This window comes from Salmo trutta, unplaced genomic scaffold, assembly GCF_901001165.1.
Source record: "Salmo trutta unplaced genomic scaffold, fSalTru1.1, whole genome shotgun sequence".
In the NCBI taxonomy this organism is placed as follows: domain Eukaryota; kingdom Metazoa; phylum Chordata; class Actinopteri; order Salmoniformes; family Salmonidae; genus Salmo; species Salmo trutta.
In genome coordinates, this window is record NW_021822832.1 from 11,909 (window position 1) to 30,858 (window position 18,950).

At 42.3% G+C, this 18,950-nt stretch overlaps 1 protein-coding gene across 2 annotated transcripts; it reads right to left on the minus strand.

Annotated features, from left to right (window-relative positions):
- Window positions 1-1,468: 1,468 nt before the first annotated feature.
- Window positions 1,469-18,451, minus strand: LOC115185186 (zinc finger protein 420-like). 2 transcript variants are annotated; one of them, XM_029745698.1, is made up of 2 exons: window positions 18,417-18,451; window positions 1,469-3,103 (listed from the first exon to the last, which is right to left on the minus strand). In XM_029745698.1, the coding sequence occupies exon 2, from the start codon at window positions 3,039-3,041 to the stop codon at window positions 1,485-1,487; it is 1,557 nt and encodes a 518-aa protein (XP_029601558.1). In that variant the 5' UTR covers window positions 3,042-3,103; window positions 18,417-18,451; the 3' UTR covers window positions 1,469-1,484. The 2 variants fall into 2 exon arrangements, with proteins under 2 accessions (XP_029601558.1, XP_029601557.1); XM_029745697.1 differs by lacking the exon at window positions 18,417-18,451 and adding an exon at window positions 8,459-8,507.
- Between the last annotated feature and the right edge of the window lie 499 nt (window positions 18,452-18,950).

The following is an 18,950-nucleotide window of genomic DNA, read 5'->3' on the forward strand; positions in this document are numbered from 1 at the left end:
CTGTCACACAGGCTTGAGTTTGTCAAAACCAGGCTCGTTGGAAGTGACAAAGAGCTCGTATAGGACCAGGGCACAAATAATAATACATTTTGCTCTTTATTTAGCCATTTTACATATAAAACCTTACTTGCTCATTGAAAATTGTGAATAACTCACCACAGGTTAATGAGATTGGTGTGCTTGAAAGGAAGGATGCACATAACTCTGCAATGTTGGGTTGTATTGGAGAGAGTCGGTCTTAAATCCTTTCCCACACAGTCTGTGCCTGTATTTAGTTTTTATGCTAGTGAGGGCCAAGAATCCACTCTCACATAGGTACGTGGTTGCAAAGGGCATCAGTGTCTTAACAGAGCTATTTGCCAAGGCAGGATACTCTGAGCGCAGCCCAATCCAGAAATCTGGCAGCAGCTTCTGATTAAAGTCAATTATCACAGAACCGCTTGTTGCAATTTTGATGAGGCTCTTGTTCAGATATCGGTAAGTTTACTGGAGACAGGGCATGAAAGAGGTAACGAATCCAGTTTGTGTCATCCGTTTCAGGAAAGTATCTGCGTAATTACACACCAAACTCATTCAGGTGCTTCGCTAGATCACATTTGACCTTGTCCGTAAGCTTGAGTTCATTTTCAGACAAACAAAATCATACAATGATGGAAAGACCTGTGTGTTGTCCTTGTTAACAAAGTTAACCATTTTCACCGTAGTGTCCAAAACGTCTTTCAAGCTGTCAAGCATTCCCTTGGCAGCAGGAGCCGGAAGAATTAAGTCCTCCACAATAGTATGGTGCTTGCCTGTCCTGGCCACTCAGTAGCTCACAATATAAGATGCTTCTAGCTCTTCTTATTAATGGCATCTGTTGGTTTATACATGTCTTACTACTGGAAAGTCGTCTCAACTCTCGCTCAAAAAACTCCTGTGGCTTATTTTTCAAATTGGCATGTTTTGTTTCTAAATGTCTGCATTCACAAAAGTGAAGGTTTCATCGAGTTGTGAGATAACACACTGTGGCTGAGGAAAGGCACTATTCCCTATATAAATGAACCCCAAATCAATGTAGGTCTCATCATATTTGCACCTCTTCGATGGTCCAACATCCCCGTCTGTTGTTTGGTGCTTTCCCGAGTAAGCAGGCAGTAGCTCTGACAGTTGTGATTCTGATGCAGCCGCAGTGTCCATGCTAGCTGGGCAAACAACAAATGTAGAATTACTGATGCTAGCATTGGATGTGCTCGTGGAAGCAGAACAACTTGTGTCGTCGACAGGTGCAGTACTAGTAGAGCTGGGATGTGTCTACGGATGTGGGCTAAAAAAACACAGCAAAGCTGACAAGATGTACACTGAACAGGAAAAAGAGGCTAACATTCTATGATGCTCACTTTCCTCTGCCTTGTTCTCACAGTGAGAAACAATAGGATTACAATGGTGTTCTACACTTTCTTCATTTGATCCAACTCAATGTTGCCAATTATTTTATGAGATGAGAATTAAGTGGAGTGACTAGTCTTAGCTGGTCTGAGAGAACTGATGAGGCTACTATTATGTACACCTTGGTGTCTTTTTAACTGGCCCATTTGAGAGAAACTCCTTCCACAGTCAGAGCAGGAGTAAGGCTTCTCTCCTGTGTGTATACGTTCATGTTGTTTTAGGTGGCTCGATTGAGAGAAACTCTTTCCACAGTCAGAGCAGGAGTACGGCTTCTCTCCTGTGTGTATACGTTCATGTTGTTTTAGGTGGCTCGATTGAGAGAAACTCGCCCTACAGTCAGAGCAGGAGTAAGCCTTCTCTCCTGTGTGTGTTCTCTGGTGAACTTTTAGCTCAGATGATTGTGTGAAGCATTTTCCACAGTCAGAGCAGGAGTAAGGCTTCTCTCTTTTATGCATACGTTCATGTGTTTTAAAGTTGTTCAGTCGAGAGAAACTCCTTCCACAGTCAGAGCAGGAGTAAGGCTTCTCTCCTGTGTGTATACGTTCATGTTGTTTTAGGTGGCTCGATTGAGAGAAACTCTTTCCACAGTCAGAGCAGGAGTACGGCTTCTCTCCTGTGTGTATACGTTCATGTTGTTTTAGGTGGCTCAATTGAGAGAAACTCGCCCTACAGTCAGAGCAGGAGTAAGGCTTCTCTCCTGTGTGTGTTCTCTGGTGAACTTTTAGCTCAGATGATTGTGTGAAGCATTTTCCACAGTCAGAGCAGGAGTAAGGCTTCTCTCTTTTATGCATACGTTCATGTGTTTTAAAGTTGTTCAGTCGAGAGAAACTCCTTCCACAGTCAGAGCAGGAGTAAGGCTTCTCTCCTGTGTGTGTTCTCTGGTGAACTTTTAGCTCAGATGATGTTATGAAGCATTTTCCACAGTCAGAGCAGGAGTAAGGCTTCTCTCCTGTGTGTATACGTTCGTGACGTTTTAGGTTGCTTGATTGAGAAAAACGTGCCCTACAGTCAGAGCAGAAGTAAGGCCTTTCTCCTGTGTGTGTTCTCTGGTGAACTTTTAGCTCAGATGATGTTATGAAGCATTTTCCACAGTCAGAGCAGGAGTAAGGCTTCTCTCCTCTGTGTATACGTTCATGATGTTTTAGGTAGCTCGAGTGAGAGAAACTCTTTCCACAGTCAGAGCAGCAGTACGGCTTATCTCCTTTATGTATACCTTGGTGATGTTTTAAGTGGCCCAGTTGAGAGAAGCTCTTCCTACATTCAGAGCAGGAGTAAGGCTTATCTCCTTTATGTATACCTTGGTGACTTTTTAAGTGGGCCAGTTGAGAGAAATTCGCCCCACAATCAGAGTAGGAGTAAGGCTTCTCTCCTGTGTGTATACGTTCATGTTTTTTTAGGTGGCTCGGTTGAGAGAAACTCTTTCCACAGTCAGAGCAGGAGTAAGGCTTTTCTCCTGTGTGTACTCTCTGGTGAACTGTCAGAACACCTGATGTTTTGAATCTCTTCCCACAGTCAGTGCAGAAATACAGATTCTCTCCTGTATGTATTTGTAGGTGGATTTTTAGCTTTGATAGAATTGGGAAAATCTCCTCACAGTGTGGGCAGTGGTGAGACATCTTAGCTCTGTGATCTTCCTGCTGTTGCTCTCTGGATGTAGAGAATGTCTCAACATGATCTCCTGTGTGAACATCAGAAGAACCAGGCAGTTGGCGTAATATACAGTACCAGTCAAAAGTTTGGACACACCTACTCATTCAAGGGGTTCTCTTTATTTTTACTATTTTCTACATTGAATAATAATAGAGAAAACATAAAAACTATGGAATAACACATATGGAATCATGTAACCCCCCCCCCCCCCAAAAAAAGTGTTAAATCAAAATAGCTTGTAGTTTAGATTCTTGAAAGTAGTCACCCCTTGCCTTGACAGCTTGGCACACTCTTGGCACTCTCTGAACCAGCTTCACGAGGAATGCTTTTTTTGTTTTCACTATATATTTTACCTCTTGGGGATGTCATTCGAAAACATAATGTTAAATTTCACTGCTATGCGGACGACACACAGCTGTACATTTCAATGAAACATGGTGAAGCCCCAAAATTGCCCTCGCTAGAAGCCTGTGTTTCAGACATAAGGAAGTGGATGGCTGCAAATTTTCTACTTTTAAACTCGGACAAAACAGAGATGCTTGTCCTAGGTCCCAAGAAACAAAGAGATCTTCTGTTGAATCTGACAATTAATCTGGATGGTTGTACAGTCGTCTCAAATAAAACTGTGAAGGACCTCGGCGTTACTCTGGACCCTGATCTCTCTTTTGAAGAACATATCAAGACTGCTTCAAGGACAGCTTTTTTCCATCTACGTAACATTGCAAAAATCAGAAACTTTCTGTCCAAAAATGACGCAGAAAAATTAATCCATGCTTTTGTTACTTCTAGGCTCGACTACTGCAATGCTCTACTTTCCGGCTACCCGGATAAAGCACTAAACAAACTTCAGTTAGTGCTAAATACGGCTGCTAGAATCCTGACTAGAACCAAAAAGTTTGATCATATTACTCCAGTGCTAGCCTCCCTACACTGGCTTCCTGTTAAGGCAAGGGCTGATTTCAAGGTTTTACTGCTAACCTACAAAGCATTACATGGGCTTGCTCCTACCTATCTTTCCGATTTGGTCCTGCCGTACATACCTACACGTACGCTACGGTCACAAGACGCAGGCCTCCTAATTGTCCCTAGAATTTCTAAGCAAACGGCTGGAGGTAGGGCTTTCTCCTATAGAGCTCCATTTTTATGGAATGGTCTGCCTACCCATGTGAGAGACGCAGACTCAGTCTCAACCTTTAAGTCTTTACTGAAGACTTATCTCTTCAGTAGGTCCTATGATTAAGTATAGTCTGGCCCAGGAGTGTGAAGGTGAACGGAAAGGCTGGAGCAACGAACCACCCTTGCTGTCTCTGCCTTGTCGGTTCCCCTCTTCCCACTGGGATTCTCTGCCTCTAACCCTTTTACAGGGGCTGAGTCACTGACTTACTGGTGTTCTTCCATGCCGTCCATGGGAGGGGTGCGTCACTTGAGTAGGTTGAGCCACTGACGTGGTCTTCCTGTCTGGGTTGGCGCCCCCCCCCTTGGGTTGTGCCGTGGCGGAGTTCTTTGTGGGTTATACTCGGCCTTGTCTTCGGACGGTAAGTTGGTGGTTGTAGATATCCCTCTAGTGGTGTGGGGGCTGTGCTTTGGCATAGTGGGTGGGGTTATATCCTGCCTGTTTGGCCCTGTCCGGGGGTATGATCGGATGGGGCCACAGTGTCTTCTGATCCCTCCTGTCTCAGCCTCCAGTATTTATGCTGCAGTAGTTTATGTGTCGGGGGGCTAGGGTCAGTCTGTTACATCTGGAGTATTCTCTTGTCTTATTCGGTGTCCTGTGTGAATGTAAATATGCTCTCTCTAATTCTCTCTTTCTCTCTTTCTTTCTTTCTCTCGGAGGACCTGAGCCCTAGGACCATGCCTCAGGACTACCTGGCATGATGACTCCTTGCTGTCCCCAGTCCACCTGGCCATGCTGCTGCTCCAGTTTCAACTGTTCTGCCTGCGGCTACGGAACCCTGACCTGTTCACCGGACGTGCTTGTTGCACCCTCGACAACTACTATGATTATTATTATTTGACCATGCTGGTCATTTACGAACATTTTAACATCTTGACCATGTTCTGTTATAATATCCACCCGGCACAGCCAGAAGAGGACTGGCCACCCCTCATAGCCTGGTTCCTCTCTAGGTTTCTTCCTAGGTTTTTGGCCTTTCTCAGGAGTTTTTCCTAGGGAGTTTTTCCCAGCCACCGTGCTTCTTTCACATGCATTGCTTGCTGTTTGGGGTTTTAGGCTGGGTTTCTGTACAGCACTTTGAGATTTCAGCTGATGTACGAAGGGCTATATAAATAAATTTGATTTGATTTTGATTTTCCAACCGTCTTAAAGTTCACACACATGCTGAGCAATTGTTGGCTGCTTTTCCTTCACTCTGCAATCCAACTCATCCTAAACAATCTCAATTGGGTTATGGTCTGGTGATTGTGGAGGCCAGGTCATCTGATGCAGCACTCCAACACTCTCCTTCTTGGTCAAATAGCCCTTACACAGCCTGGAGGTGTGTTGGGTCATCTTGTTGAAAAACAAATGAGTCCCACTAAGCCCAAACCAGCTGGAATGGCGTATCGCTGCAGAATGCTGTGGTAGCCATGCTGGTTACATGTGCCTTGAATTTTAAGTAAATCAGACAGTCACCAGCAAAGCACCCCCACAACATCACACCTCCTCCATGCTTCACGGTAGGAAATACACATGCGGAGATCATCCGGTCACCTACTCTGCGTCTCACAAAGACACGGCGGTTGGAAGCAAAAATCTGAAACTTGGACTCATCAGACCAAAGGACTGATTTCCACAGGTCTAATGTCCATTGCTCGTGTTTCTTAGCCCAAGCAAGTATCTTCTTATTGGTGTGCTTTAGTAGTGGTTTCTTTGCATCAATCCGACCATGAAGGCCTGATTCACACAGTCTACTCTGAACAGTTGATGTGTCTGTTACTTGAACTCTGAAGCATTTATTTGGGCTGCAATTTCTGAGGCTGGTAACTCTAATTGACTTATCCCTTGCAGCAGAGGTAACTCTGGGTCTTCCATTCCTGTGGCGATCCTCACGAAAGCCAGTTTCATCATAGTGCTTGATGGTTTTTGCGACTGCACTTGAAGAAACTGTCAAAGTTCTTGAAATGTTCCAGATTGACTGAACTTCAGGTCGTAAAGTAATGATGGAATTTCGTTTCACTTTGCTTATTTGAGCTGTTCTTGCCATAACATCAACCTGTTTTTTTACCAAATAGGGCCATCTTCTGTATACCACCCCTACCTTGTCATAACACAACTGATTGGCTCAAACACATTAAGGAAAAATATTCCACAAATGAACTTTTACGAAAGCACACCTGTTAATTGAAATGCATTCCGGGTGACTACCTTATGAAGCTGGATGAGAGAATGCCAAGCGTTTGCAAAGCTGTCAAGGCAAAGGGTGGCTACTTTGAAGAACCTCAAATATATTGATTTGTTTAACACTTTTTTTGGTTACTACACTATTCCATATATGTTGTTTCATAGTTTTGATGTCTTCACAATTATTCTACAATTCAGAAAGAAAAACCCTTGAATGAGTAGGTGTCCAAACTTTTGACTGGTACTGTACATGTCAATCAAATTTATTTTAGGAAGCCCTTTTTACATCAGCAGTTGTCGTAGTGCTTTACAGAAATTCAGCCTAAAATCACAAAAGAGCATGCAATGCAGAAGCACAGTGGTTATGACAAACTTCCTAGAAAGCAGGAGCCTAGGAAGAAACAGAGAGGAACCAGGCTCAAAGGGGTGGCCGGTCCTCTTCTGGCTGTACCGGGTGACATACACTACATTTTAAAAAAAACGTTTTGGGTCACTTTTAAATGTCCTTGTTTTGAAAGAAAAGCAATTTTTTTGTAAAATAAAATATCAAATTGATCAGAAATAGTGTAGACATTTTTAATGTTGTAAATGACTTTTGTGGCTGGAAACGGCAGATTTTTTATGGAATATCTACATAGGCGTACAGAGGCCCATTATCAGCAACCATCACTCCTGTGTTCGAATGGCACGTTGTGTTAGCTAATCCAAGTTTATCATTTTAAAAAGGCTAATTGATCATTAGAAAACTTTTTTAAATGATACACCTGGATTAGCTAACACAACATTACATTGGAACACAGCAGTGATGGTTGCTGATAATGGGCCTCTGTACGCCCATGTAGATATTCCATAAACAAATCTGCCGTTTCCAGCCACGATAGTCATTTGCAACAATACAAAACAATGTCTACTGTTTTTCTGATCAATTTTATTTTTCATTGGCCAAAAAAAGTGCTTTTCTTTCAAAACAAGGACATTTCTAAGTGACCCCAAACTTTTGAACGGTAGTGTATGTATTCATATCAGTAGGCTGTACAACACAAAAGGGGAATAAAACCACTCTAAGTGGGTAAGAGTTGAAAGCTAAAAAGGGGCGTGTCATTCTCCACTCACTATCACAAGGGTTAGTAATGTTAGAGAATTGAGTCATCTGGTGATTTTCAGTACCGATACTGTTCTCTTTGAAGTAGAATCGATATAAGGTTAAATATTAGACATGTGTAAGCAGAATGAAGGCTGAGCCCATGTGAATGTACAGAGCCTGATCAACATCGAGTTAACCATTAGACATGTAAAAAACAGAACATAAGCATAATCCGTGTGGATGAGGCAAGGTAGACCAACACAGACGTGACTGGTCTGGGCCATATCTGATCTTGTGAAGGCTACTGGACATGCACATGGGTTAATCGTACATAGACAACATCGGCCTGAACTTGTGAAGACCTATGGACAGGAACATTAGCTAATCAGTTATAGGCACCATTAGACCTGCAGTAGGAGTGTGCATGTCTGTATGTCACGCCACCAATAGAATCTATGCCCTAATGTCTGAGACAATAAGAAAGGCAGTAAGATTAAGGTGGCCAAAGCTAGAAGGTATTAATCTTTTACATAAAGTGGAGTGACACTGTTATGTATGGGTAAAACTGTATAAAAGCTGAGTACTAAGAATGGAGAATCAGTTCTTCCATGGAATTGCTCGGCTTTGTTACTTTTGTAATAAAGTCTATTTGAATTCACAAGCTCCGGTATCTGAGAAATATTTTATTCAATATTTCCACAACAGTAACTACAGACACATTTTAAAAACACTGGCAGTTTGTCTACTTCACTTCTTTAGTCTACTCTCTGATCACTCCAGATAACCCAGTGAATAAAACAAATGCTGGCAATACTGGTGTCAAACCATGCAAGTCTGAGTAGCATGAAATAACATCTACCTTCTCATTTAAAACAGTTCATCATGAAACAGTTCTACTGCAACTTTTCATACACAGTGGGAAGTTGGAACGAACAAACTTAGATAGAACCTGCTCTTACCATGAGAAACAGATTTCCCAATCTTCTCCTCCTCTTCTTCATCTTTAATGTTGACATTCAGCTCCAGTGTTTGACTGCAGTCTTCCAGCTTCACTGATGCCATCTCTGGATCCTGCAGTGTAAACTGGGCTCCACTGTCACAATCAGGACCCAGTGACTGTAGGTTTGGACTCACTGTGGAAGGAGAGAGGCAGGCTAAGTTTGTCCTCACTGTTCTCATACTTCATTATAGTCTGCCTGTAGTAACAATGAGAAACAGGCACCAAAAGTTAATCTTGACAGTTCCGGCACTTTCTTTATTCTCTAAAAATATATTATATTTCTTCATGTTCAATTATCTAATTCAGTGCTGGACTTGGACTGAAATAGGTGCCGATACTCATTGTGGGTGACGGTAGTGTTTATATTTAGGTGCAGGAACTCCACAATACTTTTGAGCTAATATTCTATAAAAGAAACAGCAGAAGCAGTAGAAGGTACTGGTACTCAGCTCTGGTGAGCTCCTGTCCAAGTCAAGCACTGATCTCATTTCAATAGATCAGGTAGCTAAGAATTGACTCAACATTCATTCATTCAAATTAGACAAAGTATACACTTTAAATTAGGCTACACAATTTAAATGCACTTAATCTATAGTAGATTTCCCAAATTCACATAAATGCATAAATGACAACAAAGCCTTTAGTACAAGATTACAGTATGTTTATGGCAGCACTATACTATTTTCCTGAATAACCTTGTCTTCACTATCATTTCAAATAAAAAACTAATAGTATTTCCTGTTCACACCATAGTAACATTTATAGATAAATATAGAAACAACTGAATGTGTCTGAATATTAGTACACATGTAGGAAACTGATTCATTACATTCAGCTTCAAAACTGTAGTGTGACCGTGAAAATGTCTCTCTGCACCCGCACTTTAGTTCGTTGACGCAGACCGAGTGGGCGCCGCCATTTTACCAGCTCGTGAATTTTACACAAAACCAATAACATGCTAAACAAACTCAGAAACCTCAAATAAATGGATTCTTTATTAAATGACCTTGAGGAAATTATGTACATCCACTCAGACAAACCCAAAGTGTCTAGCTATGTGAATATCTGTGTATTACGTTCACTCGGTTTGACACAAAAATAACACATCAACCCTTTACCAAACGTGATGATACCTTAACGGATGTTACCTAGCATGGTATGACATGTTCTTTCGAAATTAGAAAGTTTAAACGTGCCATTACATACCTGCAGTAATAAATAGAAACAGACACAAGGGTTATCTTCATAACATCACAGTTCTAAAACGTTTTCTTTATTCTGAAGAATGGTGTGTGCCTGCCTGGAACTTCCTGTTCCCCCACAACCACAGTGAAGCCACAGATAGAACAATGAGACAGATATTTCACCAGATGTATAAATGTGAAGTATGCGCTTAGCGTTTCCACTCACTACCAAACTAAAATCTGTTATGAACAGAGTGGACTACGTTTTGTAGACCTTACCCTTTGCAGAAGTTTATCTTTTATATTTTTTTGAAATCGCTTTGTTTAGAAGGAACGCAAAGGTGACTTGAGTTATTGCACACGAGCGATTCAGAGGTGAGGAGGTGTTCCCTAACAGAAATATGCAGATGTGTGCTAGAACGCGCTAATAGGATCTCGTTATCTTGTGCTTGGCTCTGCCCACTATGCCCCAGAACAGACTATGGGAGGCGCACAGTACTACATAGAGCCATGACTACATGGAACTCTATTCCACAAGTATGCAGTACAATTTTATTTTAAAAAACAGCAGCAGCTAATGGGGATCCATAATAAGTATTCACAGAGGAGGCGTTCCCTAACAGAAATATACAGATGTGTGCTAGGACGTGCCAATAGGATCTCGATAGCTTGTGCTTGGCTCTGCCCACTATGACTCATCTCTTCCCATTGGAAATGTCCGGTTTAGTTATAAAAAAATATGGTGCAACCCTCCGTGCTTTCAGGGATTATTATGTCCCTACCCCATTATATGAGAAGGGCGGTACTTAATTTGAGCCGGATCTTCCGGCACCTCTCAGTTTTGTAGTCTTTCGCTCTGGAACTTATTTGTCAGGATCAGGTAACCAAGCTCGTGGCATGACAAATAAATGTCCACTATTTGCAATGTAAAAATCCTAATAAAAGCCATCAGAGTAATTACATTTGGATTCCTCTGTAATTGTCATGCCTCCTAAAAAAACGTAATGTGAAAACGTGCCTGATATTCTAAGAATTGATTCATGTTGGGCCGTCCCAGGTTTATGGTTTGTGCAACATTGTAGCCTATTTAGACCAAGGCGTGGCCATTGCTGTGGTGAGAGAGAAGCACGCCTGTATCTCTCACAGAACTAAAATGAGATTCACTTTCTATGATCTCTCTCCCTCTCTGTGCTGTTATAGACATGAGCCAGCAACTCATCTCTCCAGCATTGCACAAAGCAAATAGATCCTGCTGAATAGAACATACTAATCTGTCTGTTACCAAGTTATCAACTTCCAAATAGGTCTATTGAGCGAACAGCATTGTTTTTACAAAGTAAAGCAAGAGAAAGATGAGCTTTTGGCCGGCGAGCGAGCTGCACATCATTGGGTGAGTCAGTGAAACTGGAAAGCTTGTTTAGGACTATAACTCCCTCCTCATATTGTACAATGTGTTTCTCCTCACACCATGGCCTAGGTTATTGATGGATTAGAAACAAGGTCGTTTTTATTGATCTCAGATTCTCAGTTTGTCAGTGTCAAAGTAGTCGGTCATTTTGGTCATTGAGAGGTATTAAAAAAGATTCTGCAAAAGTCTCCAGCCATCTAAAATGATGTAGAACCGCAAGAAATCTGTTTATAAAAGGCAACATTTTTCCAGGACTCTAGGCTACAATAAATGTACTCCATGTGTACAACTTCTGCAAGCGGCTCCACACCACTGCTCTTTGCCAGTACACTAAAGCCATGATAGTGCATGCAATGCCTTATTAAAAAGGTATTTTATTTGTTCTGGTACCTGTCGTGACGTTGTATTAGTTAATGTGACGACTGTTGCTCATCGAATGATTAAAGGTTACTAATTGCGCGATTAAATTAATCAAGCAATTATTAACTCATTAACCTGGGGCACCATGGGAAAATTGGTTTTATTGAGTTTCTATTTCCCAAATTAACTCAAAGAATATCAGAATATCGATTTTACAACCGTCGCTAATTAATCAATTTCCTCTACAGTCTCATTCTGAACGTCGCATAATCCGGGAATCTGCACGGACCCGGGTCCCACCAATTAGTAAATAAATAATCAACTAAAATAATGATAAAAGATACACAAAACACAGTCTAGGCTATTGATTAGAACTTAGTATAACAGGCCAACACACTATGGTGCATGTTACCAAAAATGGGGATTTAAAAGAGAGAGAAACAGAGAAAGTACACGAGAGAAATATACATTTGGGTGCATTTGTCAGCTATGCTTATTTTAACCCTAGCCTTGCCCCAAACTGCCGCTCTTATGGGTCAGAATATAATGACGTAATTACGTGTTGGAGGTCTCAGATGGGAAGCTCCGCGTGGGTCGTTTAGGCTTCTCAATGACACAATTCTCCGGCGCAACTCTCTGGTTGTCCACACGATGTCAGTGTCCTTTTGGGCTTAGTGGTCTGATTCCTCGCCCTTGCTCTGGAAGGGGTCTTCTGAGGACAGACAGCTCTGTAGCTCAGAGCTCACAGCCTAGGAGTGAAACAGTGTAGATACCACGATTCGATGGAGAGTGGAGGCTAGGTGGTTTGGCTTGAATTCACCCACTTAGACACAGCTACTCATCCGTAGCTTGGGTAGAAAAGAGATTTCTTTGTCTTCAACCTTGTGTTTCGTTTTGGGGTTCGTTGACTTTTTAGACCTCGGCTCTAGCTTGGGTCACTTAGTCTGATCTGTTCATTCTTAACTCCCATGTCTTATACCCTTGAGTCAGAAGTGGGCGTAACCGCCTTTAGGGCAATTCTCTGGACGTACCAAGTTAAGAGGCAAGGTCTAGATTTTACTCAAATCCAATTTTAGACAACTAACTTCACATTGCATCTTTACCAAAACATTCTCTTTGATTTGGACATTTTCCACACCGTACAATCAGGCATATACTGGGAAAACCCTTAAAGTTACAATGTTTTCGTAATAACGTAATCTATTAACCTTTAATAACAACTAAAATTACATACATTTTCATATTACATCTATCGTCATGACCACCATTGTGGCTGACGGAAACCATTGTTCCAAAGTCCCTTTATAGCATGTTTAATGTTCTGAGGCTGGTTCTCCATAGTGAGAGGACAAAGGAATTTTGTTTGTGGCCTAAGATAAATCATGGGCATGATTTATCTTCAGACCCCTAGCTCTCTCCTCCTCTGTTGGGGTGAGAGATAATCTGTAGGGTTGTGGTCTCCTGTAACCTGACCTGATCAGGACAGTCATGACATACCTCAGAGCCCCCCAGGTCACTCCCCCTCTTGGGTTCACTTTTGGTTCCGGCACCTCCCAATTTACAAATGAAGCACTGGAGAAGTGGGTAGCTGCCAATGCCTCCCTCTCTTTTGCCTAGAGTTCATCAGGCTGTTGATTGTGGCCTGTGGAATGTTGTCCCACTGCTCTTCAATGGCTGTGCGAAATTCCTGGATATTGGCGGGTACTGGATCAAGCTGTCGTTCACGTTGATCCAGACCATCCAAAACATGCTCAAAGGGTGACATGTCTGAGTATGCAGGCCATGGAAGAATTGGGACATATTCAGCATTTTCAATTGTGTACAGATCCCTGCAACATGGGGCTGTGCATTGTCATGCTGAAACATGAGGTTATGACGGCGGATGAATGGCAGGACAATGGCCCTCAGGATCTTGTCATGTATTGAACACTAAACAAACGTCAGTGAGTACCAGAGTGAAAGCCTCTTAAGCATGTATTGGGGGGAAACTATACATTCTACCAGTTTCAAATCAACTCAATGAAATTTAAATCAGAAAATGAGCGCTGGACAGCAAAATCAGAGAATTGCAGAGGGAAGCTTTTTTGGATAACTCAGTAGAAGTAAACAAGGAATTATTTTGTCTTATAGCTCAGTATGAAGAACTTTCCACCTCAAAGGCTGCAAACAGCTTAACTAGGCTGAAACAGTCCTATGATCATGGTGAAAAACCTGGTAAATTGCTGGCCTGGCGCATTAACCTCTCTAGGGTAGGAGGCAGTATTTGCACGGCCGGATAAAAAACATACCCGATTTAATCTGGTTATTACTACTACCCAGAAACTAGAATATGCATATAATTGTTTGATTTGGATAGAAAACACCCTAAAGTTTCTAAAACTGTTTGAATGGTGTCTGTGAGTATAACAGAACTCATATGGCAGGCAAAAACCTGAGAAGATTCCTTACAGGAAGTGCCCTCTCTGACCATTTCTTGGCCTTCTACACTCTCTTTAGTGAAAACTGAGGATCTCTGCTGTAACGTGACACTTCCTACGGCTCCCATAGGCTCTCAGAAGGCGGCAGAACGTTGAATGATGACTTTGCAGCCCATGGCTGAAAAACAGTAGCGCATTTGGTAAGTGGTCGATCTGAGAACAATGAGACTGGCGCGCGCATGCACGAGACGAGGCCATTTTGGATTTTTAGTCTTTGAACGAAGACAGGGTTTCCCGGTCGGAATATTATCGCTTTTTTACGAGAAAAATCTCATAAAAATTGATTTTAAACAGCGTTTGACATGCTTCGAAGTACGGTAATGGAATATTTAGAATTTTTTTGTCACGATATGTGCCGGCGCGTCACCCTTCGGATAGTGTCTTGAACGCACGAACAAAACAGAGGATATTTGAACATAACTATGGATTATTTTGAACCAAACCAACATTTGTTATTGAAGTAGAAGTCCTGGGAGTGCATTCTGACGAAGAACAGCAAAGGTAATCCAATTTTCTTATAGTAAATCTGACTTTGGTGAGTGCCAAACTTGGTGGGTGTCAAAATAGCTAGCCCGTGATGGCGAGCTATCTACTCAGAATATTGCAAAATGTGCTTTTGCCGAAAAGCTATTTTAAAATCGGACATAGCGATTGCATAAAGGAGTTCTGTATCTATAATTCTTAAAATAATTGTTATGTTTTTTGTGAACGTTTATCGTGAGTAATTTAGTAAATTCACCGGAAGTTTGCGATGGGTATGCTAGTTCTGAACGTCACATGCTAATGTAAAAAGCTGGTTTTTGATATAAATATGAACTTGATTGAACAAAACATGCATGTATTGTATAACATAATGTCCTAGGAGTGTCATCTGATGAAGATCATCAAAGGTTAGTGCTGCATTTAGCTGTGGTTTGGGTTTATGTGACATTATATGCTAGCTTGAAAAATGGGTGTCTGATTATTTCTGGCTGGGTACTCTGCTGACATAATATAATGTTTTGCTTTCGTTGTAAAGCCTTTTTGAAATCGGACAGTGTGGTTAGAGTAACGAGAGTCTTGTCTTTAAAATGGTGTAAAATAGCCAAATGAGTTCTGTTATACTCACAGACACCATTCAAACAGTTTTAGAAACTTTGGAGTGTTTTCTATCCAAAGCTAATAATTATATGCATATTCTAGTTTCTGGGCAGGAGTAATAATCAGATTAAATCGGGTACGTTTTTTATCCGGCCGTGAAAATACTGCCCCCTTAAGGAAAAGAAGGGAAACCAAAATAAACACGTACACAAAACACAATGACGAATAACAGTCTGGTAAGGCACAAGGCTATACACAGAACAATCTCCCACCAAAACACATACCTATATATAGGACTCTCAATCAGAGGCAACTAAAAACACCTGCCTCCAATTGAGAGTCCAACACCCAATCCTAGACATAGAAATACTAAACTAGAGAGAACATAGAAATACAAAAAACATAGAACATAACCCAAAACCCGGAAATAATGAATCAATCACCCTTCTAAACAAACCACCATCCCGAACCACATAAAACAAATATCCTCTGCCACGTCCTGACCAAACTACAATAACAAATAACCCCTATTACTGGTCAGGACGTGACAATTGCCTGGAGGAATTTGTTGAGATACAAACATTTTGGAGCTCAGTACTGCGCTATATCTCTGCGATGACCTCTGCCCCAATACCACTAATCCCTAAACTATGCCTCCTAAATCTTTACCCAGAGAATCTCTCTTTAGGAGAGAAAAGAAAATGGTTGACCTCTGTCTATTACAAGCTAGACGTTCAATTGCTCTCCACTGGAAGTATGTCAGTTCCCTCACTTGGTCATTGGTTAAAATAATTAACGCCAAGCCTGGCTCTTGAAAAATGTACTTATATAGTTAAAAAGAAAGCCCCAGAGTTTCATAATATTTGGGATCTGTTTTGTGAGTTTTTGCAAACCGGTGATATTCTAGAAGCATTGGAACTGTAAATCCTCTATTTTTTATGTGAATATTGGCTCTAGTTCTTAGAGTAATCTGCAACTGCATATTACACTTCTTATTTGGAAATGGTTTGGTACCCTTCCCCAGATCTGTGCCTCGACATAATCCTTTCATGGAGCTCTACGGACAATTCCTTCGAACTCGTGGCTTGGTTTCACTCTGACATGTACTGTCAAATGTGGAACCTTATATAGACAGGTGTGTGCCTTTCTAAATCATGTCCAATCAATGTAATTTACCACAGGTGGACTCTCAATCAAGTTGTAGAAACATCTCAAGGATGATCAATGGAAACAGGATGCACCTGAGCTCAATGTCGAGTCTCAGCGCAAAGGGCCTGAATACTTATGTAAATAAAGGTATTTTTGTTTCTAATTTTTAATACATGTACAAACATTTCTAAAAAACCTGTGTTTCCTTTGTGAGGAACATTGATGATAATTTTTTTAGTTAATCAATTTTAGAATAAGGCTGTAACGTAACAAAATGTGGAAAAAGCCAAGGGCTCTGAATACTTTCCGAATGCACTGTATGTATTCATATAAGAAGGTTGTGCAATACAAAAGGGGAATAAAACTATTCTAAAAGTGGGTAAAATGGGGAGTGTCATCCTCTACTCACTATCACAAGGGTTAGTATCTACACAGACTCATTTCATATAACATTAAAACACTACTCCAATTATTTAGTGATCACTCCAGATAGCCCAGTGAATAAAACTAATTCTGGCAATACTGGTGTCAAACCATGCAAGTGTCAGTGGCATGAAATAACATCTACCGCTTCATTTTAACAGTTCATCTGTCACGCTCTGACCTAGGAGAGCTGTGTTTTTCTGTTTAGTTAGGTCAGGGTGTGATAGATGGGTGGGCATTCTGTTTTTGTTTTCTATGTTTTGGCCAGGTATGGTTTCCAATCAGAGGCAGCTGTCTATCGTTGTCTCTGATTGGAAGCCATACTTAGGCAGCCTGTTTTTCCTGTGTTGGTGTGGGTAGTTTTTTTCCGTTTTGTGAGTATCACCTGACGGAACTGTTGGCTGTCGTTTTGTTTAAGTGTTACCATTAAAGTAAAGTATGAGCACTCTACACGCCGCGCCTTGGTCCCTTTTATACGACCCGCATTACAGAACTACCCACCATGATTAGATCAAGCGGCGTGCCCGGGGAGAAATGGACACCTGGTCAAGTGAGGAGTGGATAGAAAGGAGAAACTGGACTTGGGGCAAGTAATAGAGAGATATCGGAGCCTACCGGGAAAGAAGGGGAGGCAGCCCCTCCCCCAAAAATTGGGGGAGCACACGGGTAGTTTGGCTGGGCCAGGACTGAGACCTGAGCCAACTCCCCGCGCTTATTGTGGAGAGCATGTGCCTGCCTCTTGCGCTCTCTCTCCAGTGTGCCTCTGTAGCCCAGTACGTCCTGTGCCTGCCCCTCGCACTCTCCCTCCAGTTCGCCTCCATAGCCCAGTACGGCCGGTGCCTGCTTTGAGCACTCGGTCCTCAGTGCGTCTTCCTAGTTCGATGAGACCTGTTTCAGCTCCACGATCTAAGCCTCCAGTGATAATCGATGGTCCGAAGCCTATAGAGATGATCCATGGCACGAAGCCTCTAGTGATGATCCATGGCCCGGAGCCTGTAGGGATGTTCCATGGCACGAAGCCTCTAGTGATGATCCATGGCCTGGAGCCTGTAGAAATAATCCTTGGCAAAAAGCCTGAAGGGATTATAAATGGTCCGGAGCCTGCAGGGATAAACCCTGGCACGAAGCCTGTAGGAATAATCCATAGCCCGGCACCTGTAGAGATGATCCATGGTATGAAGCCTCCTGTGATGATCCATGGCGCGGAACCTGTAGAGATGATCCATGGCATGGAGCCAGCAGCAACGTGTCTTCCTAGACCGGTGAGACCTAATGTCTCACCGGACTAGGTGAGACAGTGGGCGGGGGGGGGGGGGTTCTACGCCCGGAACCAGAGCCGCCGCCAAATATGGATGCCTACCCGGACCCTCCCCAATAGGTTCAGGTTTGCGGCCGGGAGTCCGCACCTTTGGGGGGGGGGGGGGGGTAGTGTCACGCTCTGACCTAGGAGAGCTGTGTTTTTCTGTTTAGTTAGGTCAGGGTGTGATAGATGGGTGGGCATTCTCTGTTTTTGTTTTCTATGTTTTGGCCAGGTATGGTTTCCAATCAGAGGCAGCTGTCTATCGTTGTCTCTGATTGGAAGCCATACTTAGGCAGCCAGTTTTTCCTGTGTTGGTGTGGGTAGTTGTTTTGTGAGTATCACCTGACGGAACTGTTGGCTGTTGTTTTGTTTAAGTGTTACCATTAAAGTAAAGTATGAGCACTCTACATGCCGCGCCTTGGTCCCTTTTATACGACCCGCATTACATCATCATGAAACAGTTCTACTGCAACTTTTCATGCACAGTAGGAAGTTGGAACGAACAACAAACTTAGTGAGATAGAACCTGCTCTTACCATGAGAAACAGATGTCCCAATCTTCTCCTCCTCTTCTTCATCTTTAATGTTGGCATTCAGCTCCAGTGTTTGACTGCAGTCTTCCAGCTTCACTGATGTCATCTCTGGATCCTGCAGTGCAAACTGGGCTCCACTGTCACAATCAGGACCCAGTGACTGTAGGTTTGGACTCAGTGTGGAAGGAGAGAGGCAGGCTGGGTCTGTCCTCACTGTTGATGTTACCGGCCTCATGGTTAATCTGAGGCGGCCAGTAGTAATAAAGAGAAACGGACACAAAAGTTAGTCTTGACAGTTCAGGCACTTTATTTATTCTCTAAAAATATTGTTTATATTTAGGTGCAGGAGCTCCACAATACTGTTGAACTAATATTCTATAAGAGGAACATGAGCTCAAACAGTAGACATTTGAGGTGACGGTTCTCAGCTCCGGTGAGCTCCTGTCCAAGTCAAGCACTGATTTCATTTCAATAGATCTGGTAGCTAAGCACAGACAACAAAACATTAATTCACATTAGACAAAGTATACACTTTAA